General features: G+C 41.7%; 1 protein-coding gene across 1 annotated transcript; it reads left to right on the forward strand.

The window, feature by feature from the left end:
• The first annotated feature begins 213 nt into the window (after positions 1–213).
• Positions 214–13,830, forward strand: rasip1 (Ras interacting protein 1). Its single transcript, XM_034174580.1, has 16 exons — positions 214–492; positions 1,398–1,519; positions 1,786–2,237; positions 2,371–2,631; positions 2,711–2,952; positions 3,043–3,195; positions 7,083–7,287; positions 7,385–7,683; positions 8,802–8,963; positions 9,335–9,375; positions 9,645–9,799; positions 12,064–12,176; positions 12,254–12,539; positions 12,697–12,860; positions 13,389–13,530; positions 13,602–13,830. The coding sequence occupies exons 2-16, from the start codon at positions 1,398–1,400 to the stop codon at positions 13,778–13,780; spliced, it is 2,976 nt and encodes a 991-aa protein (XP_034030471.1). The 5' UTR covers positions 214–492; the 3' UTR covers positions 13,781–13,830.
• The last annotated feature ends 3,468 nt before the right edge of the window (positions 13,831–17,298 follow it).

A 17,298-nucleotide genomic window follows, 5' to 3' on the forward strand; every position in this document is an offset into this window, starting at 1 on the left:
GTGTTTCTACGCCATTTTCTGTTCAATCAGCCTACAAATCTAGGTTGTATTCCCTGAAAGAAAGAAAAAAAAATCACATTTGTTTAACTTCACCCTTCTGAATTCTACAAATGTGTCCCTCGCTCACTCGCTCACTCATTCAGTCAGGATATAGGTGTTGTCCACTGCAAAGGAAGGAAATTCTGTCACTAAGAACAATGGGCCCATTTCTCTATCTATATACCCAGAGAGGAGGTGAGCCAGAGAGGGAACATTTCTGGTCTAGTTATATAGAAAAAACACAAGAAAAAAAAAAACATTTTAGAAACAATGGAAGTTATAAGTTAGCAATGTGTATGTAGATATGCAACGAGTTGAGAGCTTTGGAAAATGGAATTTTGTCGACAGGAAGAGGAAACATACGAGGTTACGCGATTACTCTGAGCTGCGTATTCACATTTAGGTGGAAAAGGACAATTGTAAAATACCGAAAAGGATCAGACGTGGCTGTGGGTGAGTATATTCAAAATGTAATTGCTATAAATACTTGAATTTTTGTCTTCAGACATTATGATTAGATACTTTTCATATTAATTGATCTGTTTCATAATCAGGACAGGATGTTGATTAGATCCTGCATTTCCTTCTAAGAAGAAAAAATATTTTTGGTACAGATTAAGTCAAAATGTGAATTTTGTCTTGTTGCATGTTATGTGTTTTTCAGAAGATAATACATTTAAAGTACAGCAGATTCACATTATTGGCTGAAGTGACATGAATATGACTTTTTTTCACCAGATAATATTTTTTTTAACTTGAACTATTCACATTCATGTCTATAAGTGTCCTTCTATCTGACTGTTTTCACAGAAAGTCACATTACCAGACATCAGATACAAATAAAACATATGTAAGGAGACCTAATGTGATTTTCAAGTTACTCTGACAGAATCTGATCTCTCACATACGGGGGGGGGGCATTTTTGATTGCGGGTACTTGGGAAAGACAAATGGAGCCTTAGATCCCTAATTCCCACCACAGAATGTAAACTTCTGCTGCATTGTGAAGTTAAAATACAAAGACGTTACACTGAGGATGGGACAGGCAGTGACCTTTGGAGTGGGTATTTCCCTTTTACTGCGACAGCTGGACTGTTGTCCTACAAAAGGTGTTTCCTGTTTGAGAATGGGAAATTTACACATTTTTTAAGGGTTTGTGGATGAATTCATTCTGTTTGCATGTTGACAAACTACAGTAGGTGCATCCCGTTGATATTTCTTCATGGTGACATCATCCCTTTTGTTGTATTGTTCCAGTTCTGCCAGTGCGAACATACATTCCTCGCTGACGCGTGGAGGTAAATCTGACAAACATTATCAGATGCACTAAATTTGTGGTCATCGCCTATTTATGACAGATGGAGGGTTCTGGGAGTCCTCGCGTCAGAAAGCTTCATTTTCCTGTGGGTTTGTGGATCAACTCGCCCAGAAAACATTTTGCCAAACTAGGACGTCGTTGGCCCAGCGCTGTCTCTGTCAAGTCAGTCTTAAATTTTGCTAAATTGTCTCTCAAAACTGTTTTTCGTCTGTGATTTTTCTGTATTTTAGTGATACATGTTGACAAATGGTGGAAAAAAAAATGCCAGGTTACTTTCTTTATATGCTTCTAACTTTTTCCTGTTTTATTTTTTTATTTTTCTCATTGTTTGTCCATGATTACTTAAGACATAATTCACAGCTGACTGGTCCCTTCCTTTCGCCGTCCTCTTATCTTCTCTTTTTTTTTTTTTTTTTTTTTTTTTGCAGGTCTAACACTAGTTCTGACGCGGCCTCCATTCACGAGGCCCCCTCCGCACCTTCCTCTTCCCTTTCTAACTCCATCCCCTCGCTGGCTTCTCCCAGCCCGTCCCCATCTCCTTCCCCGGCCTTCCTCAGGCCACGGCCTGCGGGGTCCCAGTCTCGCACAAAGCGTCTCTCCCACCTTTTCCTGCGAGGGCGCTCCAACAGCGACCGGGACCGGGCAGTGGGGGAGAGGGAGCGAGAGATTTGGGCCCATTCAGCTGCCCCCTCTTCCCACCATTACCTGCCTCCTGCATCATCCTCTGCACCCGGCTTGATCAAGATCTATGGGGACGCTCTTTCCAGCGGGGCCAACTATCGCTCCCTACTGGCCAACATTCACTCTACAGCCAGGCAGCTCATCTCCCAGGTCATCACTCGTTACACTGAGAGAGAAAGGGAAGAGACAGATGATGCTGGTAAGAGAGATGGAATTTCCTGTCAGTTTGATCCCTGCTGCAGTCAATTACTGGAAATTGTTTGGTCAAAATAATTCTAAACAACTGAAAATGACTTAATATAAACATAATCCCCCCCCCAATTACCTTCTAGTTCTCCAGAAACACACCCCGGAGGACTTCCTGTTATGTGATGTCATTGGAAAGCCCATCCAGCAGCCAGATGGAGCTATCAAATGGGAGGCGGAGTGTCGGAGGAGTGTGGCCCCATGGGAATGTCCACTGTTGTTAGTGGACATGTGGCGTCCAAAGGAAGGATTTGAACGTCGCTTTGAAATGCAAAGAAAGGATGACTATGAGAGGGAAGAGAGACAGCGGGAAATGGAGAGAGAGAGGGACAGTGAGAAGTATCCAGGCAAGACACATTTCACAGGAGCTTCAGCGCCTTAATAGAGGAGTCAAACAAAGGTAACATGTGACTGTCTGAGCTACAGGTGTGCGCTGGAGGCGGAGCAGAATGTCATCAGGGGGCGGAGCAGAGGAGAGCGAGCGCGGCCACCGGGGAAGGAACACGGAGCTCAGGAGGAGCATCAGTGACATGAACCTGAGTCTGAGGCGTCGCCAAGGAAACCACATCAGCAGTGATGCATGTGACTCCGCCGACCATCCCGGTGACAGCAGAGGAGGGCAGGACAGGAAGAATATCGTGAGCATGATCACTCCACAGCCAGGAGAGGTGAGGAGCCAGAGGCAGGAAGACAATAAAAACTGACTTATACTCGTATTAGTGTTCTCATCAGTTCACTATGTCCTCACCCACTTACAGATTAGGCGGTCAAAGGTCGGATGGACAAACCAGCCACCGGAGGACAAGAAGGATTACTCCAGCTGTGACTTGGAAGTGATGTCACAGAGTTTGATCCTTCCTCCCACAGACCGGCCCTACTTTCTGTTGCTGCAGGGTTACGATCAGAGCAAGGCAAGAGGGGATGACTGCTCATAGTGCACAAAAACTCACCGCTGTGTCCAGACATGAACATACACTGATGATCACACAGGGACATTCTTTTACGTTCTTCTGCTTACCCTCACTGGAGTCACAGGGGTGATGGAGTACGGTGGCTGGGAAGTGCAAAAACATTTTTTTACCAACAGCAGAACACTTTTACAACAAATCCCAAAACAAATTTACAAATGACAGATTCTGACAGAAGAGGAATGTACCAAATGACAGACATTCCCCTTCTGTCAGAATCTGTCATTTTTTTTGTAAATTTGTTTCTGGACATGTTGTAAAAGTTTGTAAAAGTGTTTTTGCACTTCCCAGCCACCGTAATAGAACATACACAGTAAAATCACCAGTGTTAAATTAACACTGACAGTGAACAAATGGACCCACTCTGACTAGAGCAGGACCATATGTACACTGGCAGTGTTAACTCAACACTGTCGGTGTTAGTTTTACATTGGTGATTCTACTGTGTACATGTGCTTATTGTACACTGCACAGCATACTGGGTCTCCAAATAGGGTTATAGAGTTATTAATCATTCAGTAGATAAAATACCACAATAAAAAAGGTCATCCCAAGAAGAAGTCCTTCATGAGAGAGAGAGAGAGAGAAGTCCAATATCCTAAAATACTGTTGCTCAACCAGACAAAATTATTCCCCACCAGCCACGGCGGGATGGGGGATATAGAATTGCGTTCCGCTGGGGCATGTCCATCTATCACGTTTTCCTTTCAACACTATAATGCCTTATCCAATTTATTCCAAAAGTGATATGCATAAACAAACGTTATGCTTCCTCATCTTATGAACTTTTGGCTCACCTATCAGTCAGGAGTTTTACAACAGAGCCCCTTCAAACACTGCAGACTCTGTACGTTATGCCATTGTTGAACAATGTTGATAACCTCTGTCTGACTGATTCCAAAATTTATATTCAAGCAAGGTGAGGTGATGGTCAAGTAGTTAAAGTGAATGGTTTGTGGTAAGCGGATCTGTGGTTCAAATCTCTGTCACACTGGGCAATTGAGGGCATTGAGAGCCCTTGGGAATGATCCTTTATCCCCAAATTGCTCCTTGTGTGCAGCTGAGGGCCTTGTGTTTGTTTATGGTTGAATGTGAGTCATCACTGTAAAGGGCTTTGAGCATGAAAGCCCTAGATAAAAGCAGTCCATATAGTAAGTTTCCCCACTCTATGAACTTATATATTAAAATGTAATACACAAAATAACAAGCAACAGTGTCCTTGGTGGCCACTGGATCTATTGGAAATGAAAGAACCTAAACAAGCTCCATTTAGCATCTAACCCAACCTGCTAATTCCTATCATGAATGTATTGATAACATTATTCCCTGCAACATATATGCATATGGTACAAGTAAGTACCTTCAGCTGCTCCCTTGTTTTCACTCTGGGTCACCACATCAGATCCAAGGTGGACCTGCATGTTGATTTGGCACAAGTTTTACACCAGATGCCCTTCCTGAAGCAACTCCACATTACATGAAGAAATGGGGCAGGGGTGGGGTTTGAACCGGGAGCCTTCCACACTGCAACCAAGCGCACTAACCATTTGGCCACTATATTACATAAACAAAACAAAGATGCTTTTTGGGTAGATCTGGTGTATCAATGTTCACCAAGTTGTAATCAGTTGATTCTCATTCAATGATGTTTTATTCTGGAGATGCACAAGATGAGAGCATTTACTGTTTTTGAGTTACTGTATTAGTTTCCTGGAAGGGATGGAACTCCTACATTTACCTAATTACTCACTGCATTTTACAGAGTACATGACTAGGCTTTTCCAAAGTCTAGGAATATACAAAATGTTTAAAAGATTACAGTCTTTTGTATGCTTGGAAGCATTTCATATTGTTTTGACATGAATTAGCAGGGACGGCATGGTGGCTTTGTGGTTTGCATGGTTGCCTTCCAGGGAGAAGCTCCCAGGTTTGCTTCTGACTTGGTTGGAAGCAAACTTACGTTGAGTTTGGATGTTTGTGTTTGCGTGGATTCCCTCTGGTGCTCTGGCTTCCTCCCACTTCCAAAGACATGCAGATTAGGTGAACTGGTGACTCTAAATTGTCTGCAGGTGTGAGAGTGTGAGTGAATTCGCCTTTCTATATATGTGTTGGCCTTGTGATAGACTGGTGGCCTGCCCAGGGTGTACCCTGCATCTCCACCCCCCGTGAGCCAGCTGGAATAAGCAGGTTTAGAAAAGGAGTTCTGCAAAACCTTTAGTGATGCAGAACTCAAAAAAGATTTGATTAAATTTATTTATATAGTGTCAAATCTACAACATAAGTTACTCTAAGGGTAAGGTTTAACCTTAAAAACAAAACAGCCAAAAAAGATTGTGTTAACACCGGTTTGGAGAATTTAAGCAAAGTTAAAATTAACCCTCAAACAACCAAGTTATTTTAGCGACGAATATGACCGAGTGGGTTCATATAAGACCCCATTGACTTTATATTGGAATACTTCTATATAAATGATTGTTTTATGGTTCTTCATATTTATTTCACTTTCTAATATATTTGTCTGTCATCCTTTTCATCCTCACCCCGGGCATAAAGAATTAGTCTCCATGCTTGTGCAGCTGTAAATCTTGCTTTTCTAGGCCTGTTGACCAGGCTTCCCTGCAAAACAGTAAAATATAACGATTAGAGTTGGCAAATTACAACACCATCTGAAGCTACAATGTCAAAAATCTCACACATTTTCCCAGGGTCATTCGTGACCTTGCACAGCTTTGGATTATACTTGCCACATGGATTGGCCAATCTTTGCAAAATTCTATGAACAATTGCAGGACAAATAGATTGACAAGTTCATTGTAGGAAACTTTATTCTGATTAAAATTAGAAAAATGGTCCACAAAAATATATTCCCAGGGTCATAATGACCAAGATTTAAAACAACTTAAAATGTGTTTAAAACCCATTTATTTAAAGCTACAGTGTGTATGATTTAGGGGAGTTTGTGTCATATCAACATACAGATCCATCTCTGATCTGCTGTCACAACTTGAAGCCGAAGGGATGCAACAGAAATAGAATGTAGCATTCGTAAATATCCGTTAGGATATAATTACCTGCAATAATGAATCAATGTATTTTCTCAAGCTTACAATGAGCCCTTCATATCTATATAAGAGGAGGGCCCCTCATGGAGGCCATCATGTTGCAACGCCATGTTAATACAGTAGCCCAAAAAGAAGCATACTTACTCAGAAAATGTGAAAGGAAGGAATATCGTGAGTGGAGACAGCACCACAACACCACTCGATGACACTAAATCCTACACACTGTAGCTTTAAGAAATAGGAAATGGTCAGATTTGAGATGCTGCAAAATAATTTTTGAATCACTTAATGATAGTAGAGAAACCACCTGGACAACTGAGAGCCTACACAGAAACATCACTTAATGATGAATGAATGATCAAAAGCAGTGATTATTTTTGTGATTATTACTTTGGCTATGTAAAAAGAAACATTTTGTGGATGGTTTATGCAGACACACACACACACACCATATGACATCAGACCTGCATGACTGTAATCGCCACATACCATCAGTGTTTCCATCTCTGTCCCAGCGTCTCCTTTTCAGCATTCAGCACAAAACATCTTCAGAGCAGCACATCTGTCCATCAGAAACACAAACCCCCTCTATGTTCATCACACAACAACCTCACACAGGTCTCCATTGTATCAAACTGTGACACACTCCAAAGTTTATCGACTGCCTTCTGTTCGGCTTGGAGATCAAAGATCGACGTACTGTAAACGTAGCGTTTACACGATAACAGACCTCCCTGCTTTTCTTTGCTCCTGCTCCTTTTTTTTTAGGATTTTGTTTTGTACATCATGGCGGGACACACACATGTTTTTGGGAGAAAGGCCACGACGAAGGAGCGAGAAAAGGATAAAGAGAGAGAGAGGAATGGGAAGAGGCCCCTGAAAGTTGACACGTTCCTCTCTGCTCCTGACCTCTTAGTCAGACACTTGTTGGTCAGGAGAGACTCTGCTGTTCCAGCGACGCCTTCTGGACAAGGTAAATTATCTGAAGGCACCTTGGTGCACCAAGCAGTAACGCAACATCAGATTAGAAGATAATTACTGTTGTGTTTCTTCAAATTACTTGACCCCAGCCCTGATGCGGCCTTTCAGAGGAGGAGCAGTCACACACAACGGGGTGACCCTTTACAGGGAGACGGTCCTAAAGCCCGGGGATGTGATTGGACTGGGGAGCCACTTCCTCTTCCTGTACCGTGACCCCCGTGTGATTCCAGCTCCGCCGCTGGCACTGACCCTGCCCTGGCAGGCTGATGACACCATCACCTGCTGCCCCTCAGGGTTGGCAGACAGACAGGAAGCACTCAGGCAGCATCTGGCATCAAGTGATTCTGTTTTAAAGTTTCATCCCCGTCACGCAGACCCCCTGCTACAGGTGAGAAGTATCTTATCAAGCACAGGGGCACAACCAGAAAATCATTTCTTTTTTGGTGGGGGGTGAGTCATTTTCTGAACAAATGAATCCCAACTGTCCTCTAGCTGTCATTTGTTTTGAAACAGTGAATCAATTTTTGATATAACACTTTGACCCTTTCAACAGTGTCAGTAATTTGCAAATGTTTTAATTGTTTTGTGATGAAACATTTTCATGGATTGGAAGAAGTGATTTGATTTGGATTAGGATTGGGTAACACTCAAAGTCAGAGGTCAAAGTCAAATTTCAGGCCCCATGATAATATATATAGTCCCATATATGTATTCCCTGAGGCCTGTTGGTGCCCATGTTTATCCCTGGTTTCCTTAGTGTGAAGCAGTTGAGAGTGGATGACTTCCCCTGGATAGGACGCCAGTCAGACACAGGTTACTTCCCCAGCCAAAACCAGTACCCATTTACAGCTGGGGGGACTGGGACAATGTAGATGAAATGTCTTTTCCAAGGAAACAGACAGGTAGCATTAGCTGGGAATCAAACCCAGGTCTGCATATCAGTAACCCAAATCCTTATCCCACTGCATTACCTGCTCAATAATATATAAGAAAATATGGATTTTTTTTTATGAATTTGAGTTCATGGAAATGAGTTCAGATATTTTATTGTTAATGAACTTGAATATTTAAAAGCACATGTAACATTTTCCTCTGTGTCATCGATCTGCTCTCTGCACCTCTGATCAAATTTTATTTACTTGTTTGAGCATTTGAAAGATATTTTGAAAGGAATCCACACTGTCCACTAGATGTCCCTATAGTAAGGTTTTCAGCATTTTGAATCTGTGAACAATTTTCTGAAAAAAATGGTTCATTTAGCATTTAAAACCTTTCAGAAATGTGAACCATTTTATGACACTTGTGTCTTGTAGTGTTTTGAGCATTTGGAAACACTGAATAATTTCCTGAAGGAAATGATTCATTTACTGTTTACAGTAAAAGATATGATTATTTTCTGGAGCAACTGCTTCCGTCTGGGTTTTTTTTTTTAATATTTCACAAGTGTGAATCAAAAAAAAGGCATGAATGATGACCAAATATGTCTTTCCCTCTCTTCTCTCTTAGGAGATAATCTCCAAAAATTCCTCTCCAGACTCCGGGGGCGGGCCTTTAGCTCCTGCTTATCTTCTATCAATCATGATAGATCATGCATCCAAACACCTCGACCCTGCTCTCACACCACAGATATTACTCAAGGCAGCCAATCTGATTAAAGAAATTGTCTGGGTGAGTTACCAAAAGAAGAAAACAATGAAATGTAACAAAAAGGTGAAGAGATTTTTAGAGCTATTAAGAGATGCAAATGAGCCAGTTTAGGTTAACACTGCTTTATAACATGGCCACACGTAGATCAGGCGTAGGCAGAAGGACGGGCTGTCACGTCCGATCAGACTGACAAACCCAGCTGACAGACACATGCCCTTGATTGTGGCCTGGTAGCTTGTGGACAAGAGCAAAGATGAGCTGATGTCACTTCCCTCCTGCTGGAAAATGTGGTGTAATTGTCCTGGCTGTGGGGTGAGACTCTGCCTGCCTCCTCCTCCTCCACACTAAGCCGACATGTCTCTCCTCTCTTCTGTCTCCAACTCACTTTGCAGGATAACATTAAGGAATTTGGGGATAAGCATCCCACACAAAAGTAAGAACATTTTTTGTTGTACGTCATGTTTCTTCTCTTTGCAGATCTGCCGCCAAGCGATTCATTTTATATTTGTACGTGTTCTGTTATGACTTGTGTGAAGTTTTGTGGTCTGATGAAAGCGTTTTAACACAGTGATGTTGAGAAGTGGTTTAAAAAAACAATTGGGCAACAATCAGTTGGACTATTTTACTCTCAGCACAAGATGATGGTTTTTTTATTTATTTATTTAGTTTTTCATTTGACCTGAAATGAAACTTTGTATACAGTTCCACAGAACAAGAAGGTGAGATTAGTGCACCCAATGTCCAGAAACTGTCATGTGACCTTCGACCCCTGATGTTCTGGATGTCAAATGCCACGGAGCTTCTGAACTTCTTTCAGGTCAAAGTTGAAGCCATGGAAAAGGAGTGGGAGTTTGAAGGTGGGAATTTTGAAACATAACTCGTCATTTGTGTAAAAGCAGTAGCATCAAACCCCACCCCTGCCCCATTTCTCCATGTAATGTGGAGTTGCTTCAGGAAGGGCATCTGGTGTAAAACCTGTGCTAAATCAACATGCAGGTCCACCTTGGATCTGATGTGGTGACCCAGAGTGAAAACAAGGGAGCAGCTGAAGGTACTTACTTGTACCATATGCATATATGTTGCAGGGAATAATGTTATCAATACATTCATGATAGGAATTAGCAGGTTGGGTTAGATGCTAAATGGAGCTTGTATAGGTTCTTTCATTTCCAATAGATCCAGTGGCCACCAAGGACACTGTTGCTTGTTATTTTGTATATTACATTTTAATATATAAGTTCATAGAGTGGGGAAACTTACTAAATGGACTGCTTTTATCTAGGGCTTTCATGCTCAAAGCCCTTTACAGTGATGACTCACATTCAACCATAAACAAACACAAGGCCCTCAGCTGCACACAAGGAGCAATTTGGGGATAAAGGATCATTCCCAAGGGCTCTCAATGCCCTCAATTGCCCAGTGTGACAGAGATTTGAACCACAGATCCGCTTACCACAAGCCCTTCACTTTAACTACTTGACCATCACCTCACCTTGCTTGAATATAAATTTTGGAATCAGACAGAGGTTATCAACATTGTTCAACAATCTTTTTTTTTTTTGGTTAGCAGATTAGCTTTTCAGCTAACTTTGAAAACCATTAGCGGACCACTTAGCTACCCAATGAATGTAGTTATGCTAAATTTGTCTCCTAATATTTTGTTGATTATTGTTAATGGTCAAAAACATTTATAAACCCACTATAAACTCACACATGGTTGTTCTTGTGGGCGCTTATACACTAATCCAATAAGCAAAATCGGCAGATTGCACAAAGGCAACAAGCATTGCCTTGAGGAGATGGAGGAACAAAAGAACAAATCAGCATATTAGATTATTAAAACTGGTTTCCATGTGTATTTTTAGTTCTCAATATTTCTTATTCACTTAGTATTTCTGTACTGTGAATAAACTGGATCTTGATCATCATCTGATCTTGGCATGCTAAACCTTTTTGGGAAGGCAGTGGCTATCCGTACGTAGCCATATAGAGTCTTTCAAGGTTCCATCATCCCCTGTGTGCCAGGAGTGGTCCCAGTTTGACTTGATGGTTGGAAATAATAAAAATGGCGTAACTGTTCATCACGCACAATGAAAATGAACAGAACCCACAATGAAATGCGGTCACCAAAGGCATTCAAACGTAAGTTAATGTATATGTAGGTTTTCTTCAAAATCCCAGGATGAACCACACCCAGGTTATGTGCCATTGATATTCCAGTTCCAGAAGGTCCTTAATTTCCTGATAACTGTGAGGAAACAAGAAATTCCCATGCAACGCCATGTTAACACACAACCCGAACCACTCCACACGCTCAAAGGACCGTGGGATCCTGAAGTCACATATTAATATTGTTAAATTCACTTCATACGTAGAGCTTCTGATTGGTCAGTGTAGGTCACATGAAGATGAGGGTATGCACCTGTACTTGTTTTCTATCCGTATATAGTCAAAATGAACTTTTGAAGAGATCATCTTAAACACTTTCTCCGGTTTCAAAATATTTATAACTATTTATCTTGCTTACTTTGCCACAGTCATTTAATACTTGAAGTGGGACAAAAGAAAATCTTGAACATGAATGGAACCCGTGCCACTGGCTCAAAAGACCAGTGCTGCCCACTTAGTCACAGCGTCTCACACTCTATCAAACATACTAGCAGAGAAATGTAAACTTAATTTAAAATCTAACCTTAACCCTAAACCTAACTCCTAACCTTAACTATAATCCCTAAAATTAAGCATAATCCCTAACATAACCGCCATAACTATCCATAACCCCTACTCTGCACTACATAGGAATAGATTTTGGAATTATTAATTTGCCTACTTATGAATAGCCACTTTGTTTGGGCACTTTCATGTTTACGCTACAACATATTAAAATTTCAGCTCTTTAGATCGGTTTTCCAGGATTTTAGAGCCAATAAAGAAAACAAAGTCAAAGTTACATTAATATCACAAAAGTTAGCGGTTAGTGGTAGCTTCAGCTAAATGTTATATCAGTTTATCAATTTAATGTTATCACAATTAAGTTTTCAGTTAGAGAATTAGTGGTTAAACTCCTCTGTATTTAAGAATGTAAAAGATGACTGATCATAATGGATGTATTTTTTTTAAGCTCCCGGTCACCCAGTTTTGACAGCTGATATGGACACATGCTCAGAGGCGCTGGCACAGCTGGACGATGTCATCATGCACACCTTCCAGCAGTGTGTGTATCATCTCACAAAGGTAATACTTTGTCTATACTTAAACCGCACACTCCCATTTTAGAAAACAAGCATGAACTTGTCTTTTTGTCCTCAAAGACCCTGTACTCCCTTCTGCCGGCCCTCCTGGACACTAACCCATTCTCCAGTGAGGAGAAGGAAAAGGATGGCACACACACTCCCAAAGAAGAGAAAGGAAGAGGAGAGCGAGAGGTGGACGATGTGTCTACCTTACCCCCCAAAGTTGCGGGGCTGGTGGATGTGTACCGTTGTTCCCTGATGCTGTCACAGGAGGCGTGTCTATCCCCACCACTCACCTCTCAAACCTTTGGCTATCTCTTCTTCTTCACCAACACCTCCCTGCTCAACACCCTATTGGAGAGAGGTGAGACAATTTGGGATAACATGAGGTACAATTTATGGAACTGGATGTTCTCATGTAGTCTTACAGTGCCATGTATTTTAAATACTGTACACATAACACTTATTTAATGAAATGTTTCTTCTCCCCCCATCACCCCCCACCCTCCACCCCTTTCAAGATGAACTGTTTTCTTGGTCCAGAGCAGTCCAGATCCGTACAAACTTGGACCTAGTTCTGGACTGGCTACAAGGTGCAGGATTAGGAGACATTGCCTCAGAGTTTATGAAGAAACTTTCAGTCACTGTCAACTTTCTGTGTATTCCCAAAACACGACTCATTCAGGTAATATTGCCAAATACACAGTATGGCTACTCCGTCCTCCCACCACAATATTAATGAATGGCATAAGACTGGTGATGAGTACCCCACGCATGCATATAATACAGATCTGTAGGTGCATGGCAGTAAGTACAGGAGGAGTTGGGATTAATGAGACCACTAAGTCAGAAACTGAATCTATTTATTGCCGATATCTAGGAAATTAGTTTTTCTGAGTATGCTGACATAATTTCATGATCTCCTTCAATAGTTCTGGAGACACTCATCCACAGAATATTCCCGCAAAATTTGGTGAAAATCTCTTTACCTGTTTCTGAGTTATTTTGTACAAAGTCAGACACACACACACACACACACACACACACACACACACACACACACACACACACACACACACACACACCACACACACACACACACACACAACACACACACCACACACACACCTGCAAGTCCAACAATCCAGCTACACCAGTGGCACGCAAAATAAAAATCAATTGACTTTGTCTCTTTTCCTTGTTAACTTTTCAGTCTTCCTGGGCCAGTCTACAGGAGGACCATGTCCTGTTAAGCCCAGCACAGTTACACCACCTGCTCACGCATTACAAACTGGGACCATCCAGAGCAACACCGACATCCTGGGCACCACCACCAGGCACAGAACTGAGTGGAGGTAAGATCATATAAATAAACTTAAATCAACAGCCAAATTTCAATCAAATGAAATATTTTGTCATCTTTTAGACATTTTTGAGAGCTTTCTGGATCATCCTCCTCTTATCCTGCCTAATGAGACTCCTCGCCTCAACCTCTCCCAGCCAATTCCAAGCCCTGAGCTCCAAAAAGAAGTCACACGTCTCCGTACGTTCTTGTGGGGGCTTGACCAGGATGAACTCCCTGCTAATCAGAGGACTCGGCTTTGAGGAACCCTGAACTCATTTGGATGTCGTGTAGAAGTCAGAACATATCGCTCAAAACTACAAACTGAACACCATAGAAAAATACAAACTAAACAATTGTTTTGTTGCCTTAGATTTTTTTTTTTATGAAAACCATTTGAAACACAAACAAATAGGTTTACTTTTCTATACCAATTAATTTACTCATGACCAGATATTTTAAGATAAAATATGAGTTTGAAAATGTTTTAAATTCCCATATCTGTATGTATTCATGTATGTTTTTAATAAAAGCCTAAAGTGTCAATCCAAAAGTCCTAAAGTTTCTGTGTGGTCTATAAGCAGTTTGTTAGCTTTACATTGCCGCCCCGACACCAAATATCCCACAAGGTGGCAATGCAGGACCCGTTCCAGAGTGAGGTGACATGATGACTCTGCAGGTAGACTTGACTACGGGGGAGATCAGACAACTACGTTATCACAGTCTCATTTCCAGTAATACTGGTTGTGTTCTATGAAGTGTTATGACTCAAATAAACAAACTAGACTGCGACAACCACACTCATAGCTTATACTTACTAAGGTCCCCTGCCTTAACTTTGAAGTTGGCTGAGACATTGTTATTTCCCTTTGACTGATGTGGCCTCATCGAGATGTTTTCCCGTAATGTGCTATAATTTCTACATAAATGTGCTTTTTGAATTAGTATTTTTTGCGTACAGTCAGCAGGGGTGGGCAGAGTTCAGCTAATCCCCTAACAGCAAGTTAGCAAAACTTTTTATTAGCGGATTAGCTTTTCATTTAACACTGAAAACTATTACCAGACTAATTAGCTTCCACTACTTTAGTTCCGGTAACTAAGCCAGCTAACACTTTTTAAATAAAGTTGAATGTTCAAAAATGTTTGTAAACCCTAAATTCATACATCAATTCCTGTAGGTGCTTATAGAGGGTTTTCTTGCTGCAGGACAGGTGCCGTCTCCATTCTGGATTACAAGGAGGCTGGCGCGTGATAGAAAAATGGAGAGAATGTACGGTTATTACGATGCTTTAAATCCTCGAGATAAAGCTATTTATCGTGATAGATGTGTAGCAGTTGGTTCAGTGTGGTATCTTATACCAGATAGTGAATTTAGTGGTGATGTAACGAACTGGCCGACAGTGTCACACTGCGATATTGTGAACTAGGAAGCTGCCGACCAGGTCAGCCTCACCGGCCTCCTGCAGAGCATCACAGCGGAGCTCTGAAAGCGCAGGTCGTCTTGAAGTCCTGAGCGATTTCTCTCACCAGGCACTGGAAGGGCAGCTTGTGGATCAGCAGCTCGGTACTCGAGGACCACAATGTAAATAAGCATCCGTATTGGAAGCGTTCTTGTGTTATCCTCTGCAGTATTTTGTATGTATTGTTATATAATTTTATTGCAGAATAAAATAAAATAAAATTCTGGGAGCACTGGATTTCTGGTAGTGGCGGATCTCTCTCAGCGCCACGGTGCTGTGAGGCTTCTTCACACTGACTTAAGGCTTCTGCAATTGTTCGCCAAATGCATGTAGCGTATCACAGCGGCCACCGTGTCGTAATCCAGAATGGCCGCGGGACACAAAATGACGTGACCGATACGTCACATGAAAACCCTCTATACACTAATCCAGTAAACTAAACTGACCCATTATGATGGAGGTGCAGTAGGTCAACCAAGAGTAAATGCATTAATTAGAATATTATATTAATATTACTTTCCATGTGAATTTTTATTTATTATATTTCTTACTCATTAATACTGTCTGTGTGGTGAATAATTGTATGTTGAATGGAAACTACTGTTAAATTTCATTGTTTATGCAACAGCATATTCAAATTCGCTGTTTCGCAGTTGTGAATCTCGTGCAAGAGGTCAGTTTCAGCAGAGTTCTGGTGTCGCAGACCGAGCGGTCCGCCCCTAAAAATTGGTCCACCCTGCTTCCACTGCGCATGCGTCATTTCAGAGCTCAGAAGCTCGTCTGAGACAGAGTCTCTTCACACAAAGCAATCAAATGGATTAATGGGATTATTAGCTATCAGATGACAAGGTAAAACCTCTTAAATCATTCTAAAGTTAGCTTTAAGCAGAAACAAAGCCATTTTAAGCAGAAGCAAGGCGATACTTGGTGATCCTTTGAAATGACCAACACGCAGTGAATGCATCAGCTAGCCGCTCATGTAGCCACTGCGCTTTGATCGCCTCCTCCATCTTTTATGATGAAATAATGCTGAATTTATGTGGAAATGATTGTTGTACAAAAGCTTCAGATATCTGTCGCTGAGATAGATGATGACTCGAGTGCAGTTTTAAGCAGAAACAAGGTGACAATCTGTGATCCGCGGCTAATGATGCATGCGCAGTAAAGGCAGGGCGGATCGATTTTAGGGAGGACCGTTCGGTCGGCGACACCAGTTCAGGGCACAATGTAAGCAAACCTCATGATGTGTGGACAACAAGACAACATCGAGGCACAGCAGAAGTCCATCACAGGTGCTACACCTCCTCTAGATAACCCTCTGAACTTGTGTGAACGTGTCATCGTCATAATCGCTCATGAACTCACTGGATCAGTGCTATCCACATCCTCGCTAGCCATTGTTTACATGCGCTATGAAATGCCAGAACTCTGCTGGTGCCGCAGTGCATTCTGGGAAACGCAGGGGACACCAGGGGGATTATGGGAAACGTTAAAGTACTGCATGCCAATGCTAAATTCGTATAATAACAGTTAGTTGATAGCGGTAGCTTCCATGAACTATTAGCAGTTTAGCGTTATCACAGTTAGCTTTACACAGTAGCAGATTAGCAGTTATTGAAGCTAACATTTAGGTTAGCTGTGCCCACAGTGATAGTCAGACAGGTGATATCATCCACCGTAGTGAGTAATAACTGAACTTTGTTGCTCCAGCCAATTTCACAGACAAGTCAGACTTCTTGAGAAGAGTTTACTTTCTTTGTTTTGAGAGCAAAGCTCTGACGTCTCTAGAAACTCCAGTTATCACACTTCCCCCGCTGGCTTCCTGCCAAACGGTTTCCTTTCTTCCGGTCAGCATTTTGGACGAATTCCTTTACCGTAAAAAGGACAAAAACAGGCGTCCCACGAGAGATCCTTGCTTACATCATCACTGTTGCCTCCGGTTGTGTCTTCCCATTTTCTCACTGTGCTGAAATCAGAAAACACGCTGCTGACCCAGACTACTTATAGATTGTGAATCATTTGAAGAGGCACCGCGTGGTTACGTTTATCAATTAAGTGATTGTAATCACTCTCATTTGAAATTCACTGTGGGTTTATGAGTGAGAGTGAGACTTGTGTTTGTGTGCTACTTTCAAATTTCCAGTAATCGAACGCAGCTGTGGACAGAAGCTTTATAATTAAACACAGACAGTCTGCTATATGCTTTGCTGATTGTGTGATATTGTGTCGAGTAGTTCACATGGTGAGCAATGTCTTAAGTAACATGTAAGGTTTAGTAAGCGTGTGTCACACAGTCGTTACTGTGATCTCAGACTTGGACA

Source organism: Thalassophryne amazonica, chromosome 7, assembly GCF_902500255.1.
Source record: "Thalassophryne amazonica chromosome 7, fThaAma1.1, whole genome shotgun sequence".
NCBI lineage: Eukaryota > Metazoa > Chordata > Actinopteri > Batrachoidiformes > Batrachoididae > Thalassophryne > Thalassophryne amazonica.

Bases quoted from the DNA above. Each gene is read 5' to 3' on its own strand.
- rasip1 (XM_034174580.1), top strand. From the start codon at position 1,398: ATGGAGGGTTCTGGGAGTCCTCGCGTCAGAAAGCTTCATTTTCCTGTG. The intron at 2,632-2,710 runs GCAAGACACATT...TCTGAGCTACAG, and splicing joins GGACAGTGAGAAGTATCCAG to GTGTGCGCTGGAGGCGGAGC. The intron at 9,800-12,063 runs GTGGGAATTTTG...ATTTTTTTTAAG, and splicing joins AAAGGAGTGGGAGTTTGAAG to CTCCCGGTCACCCAGTTTTG.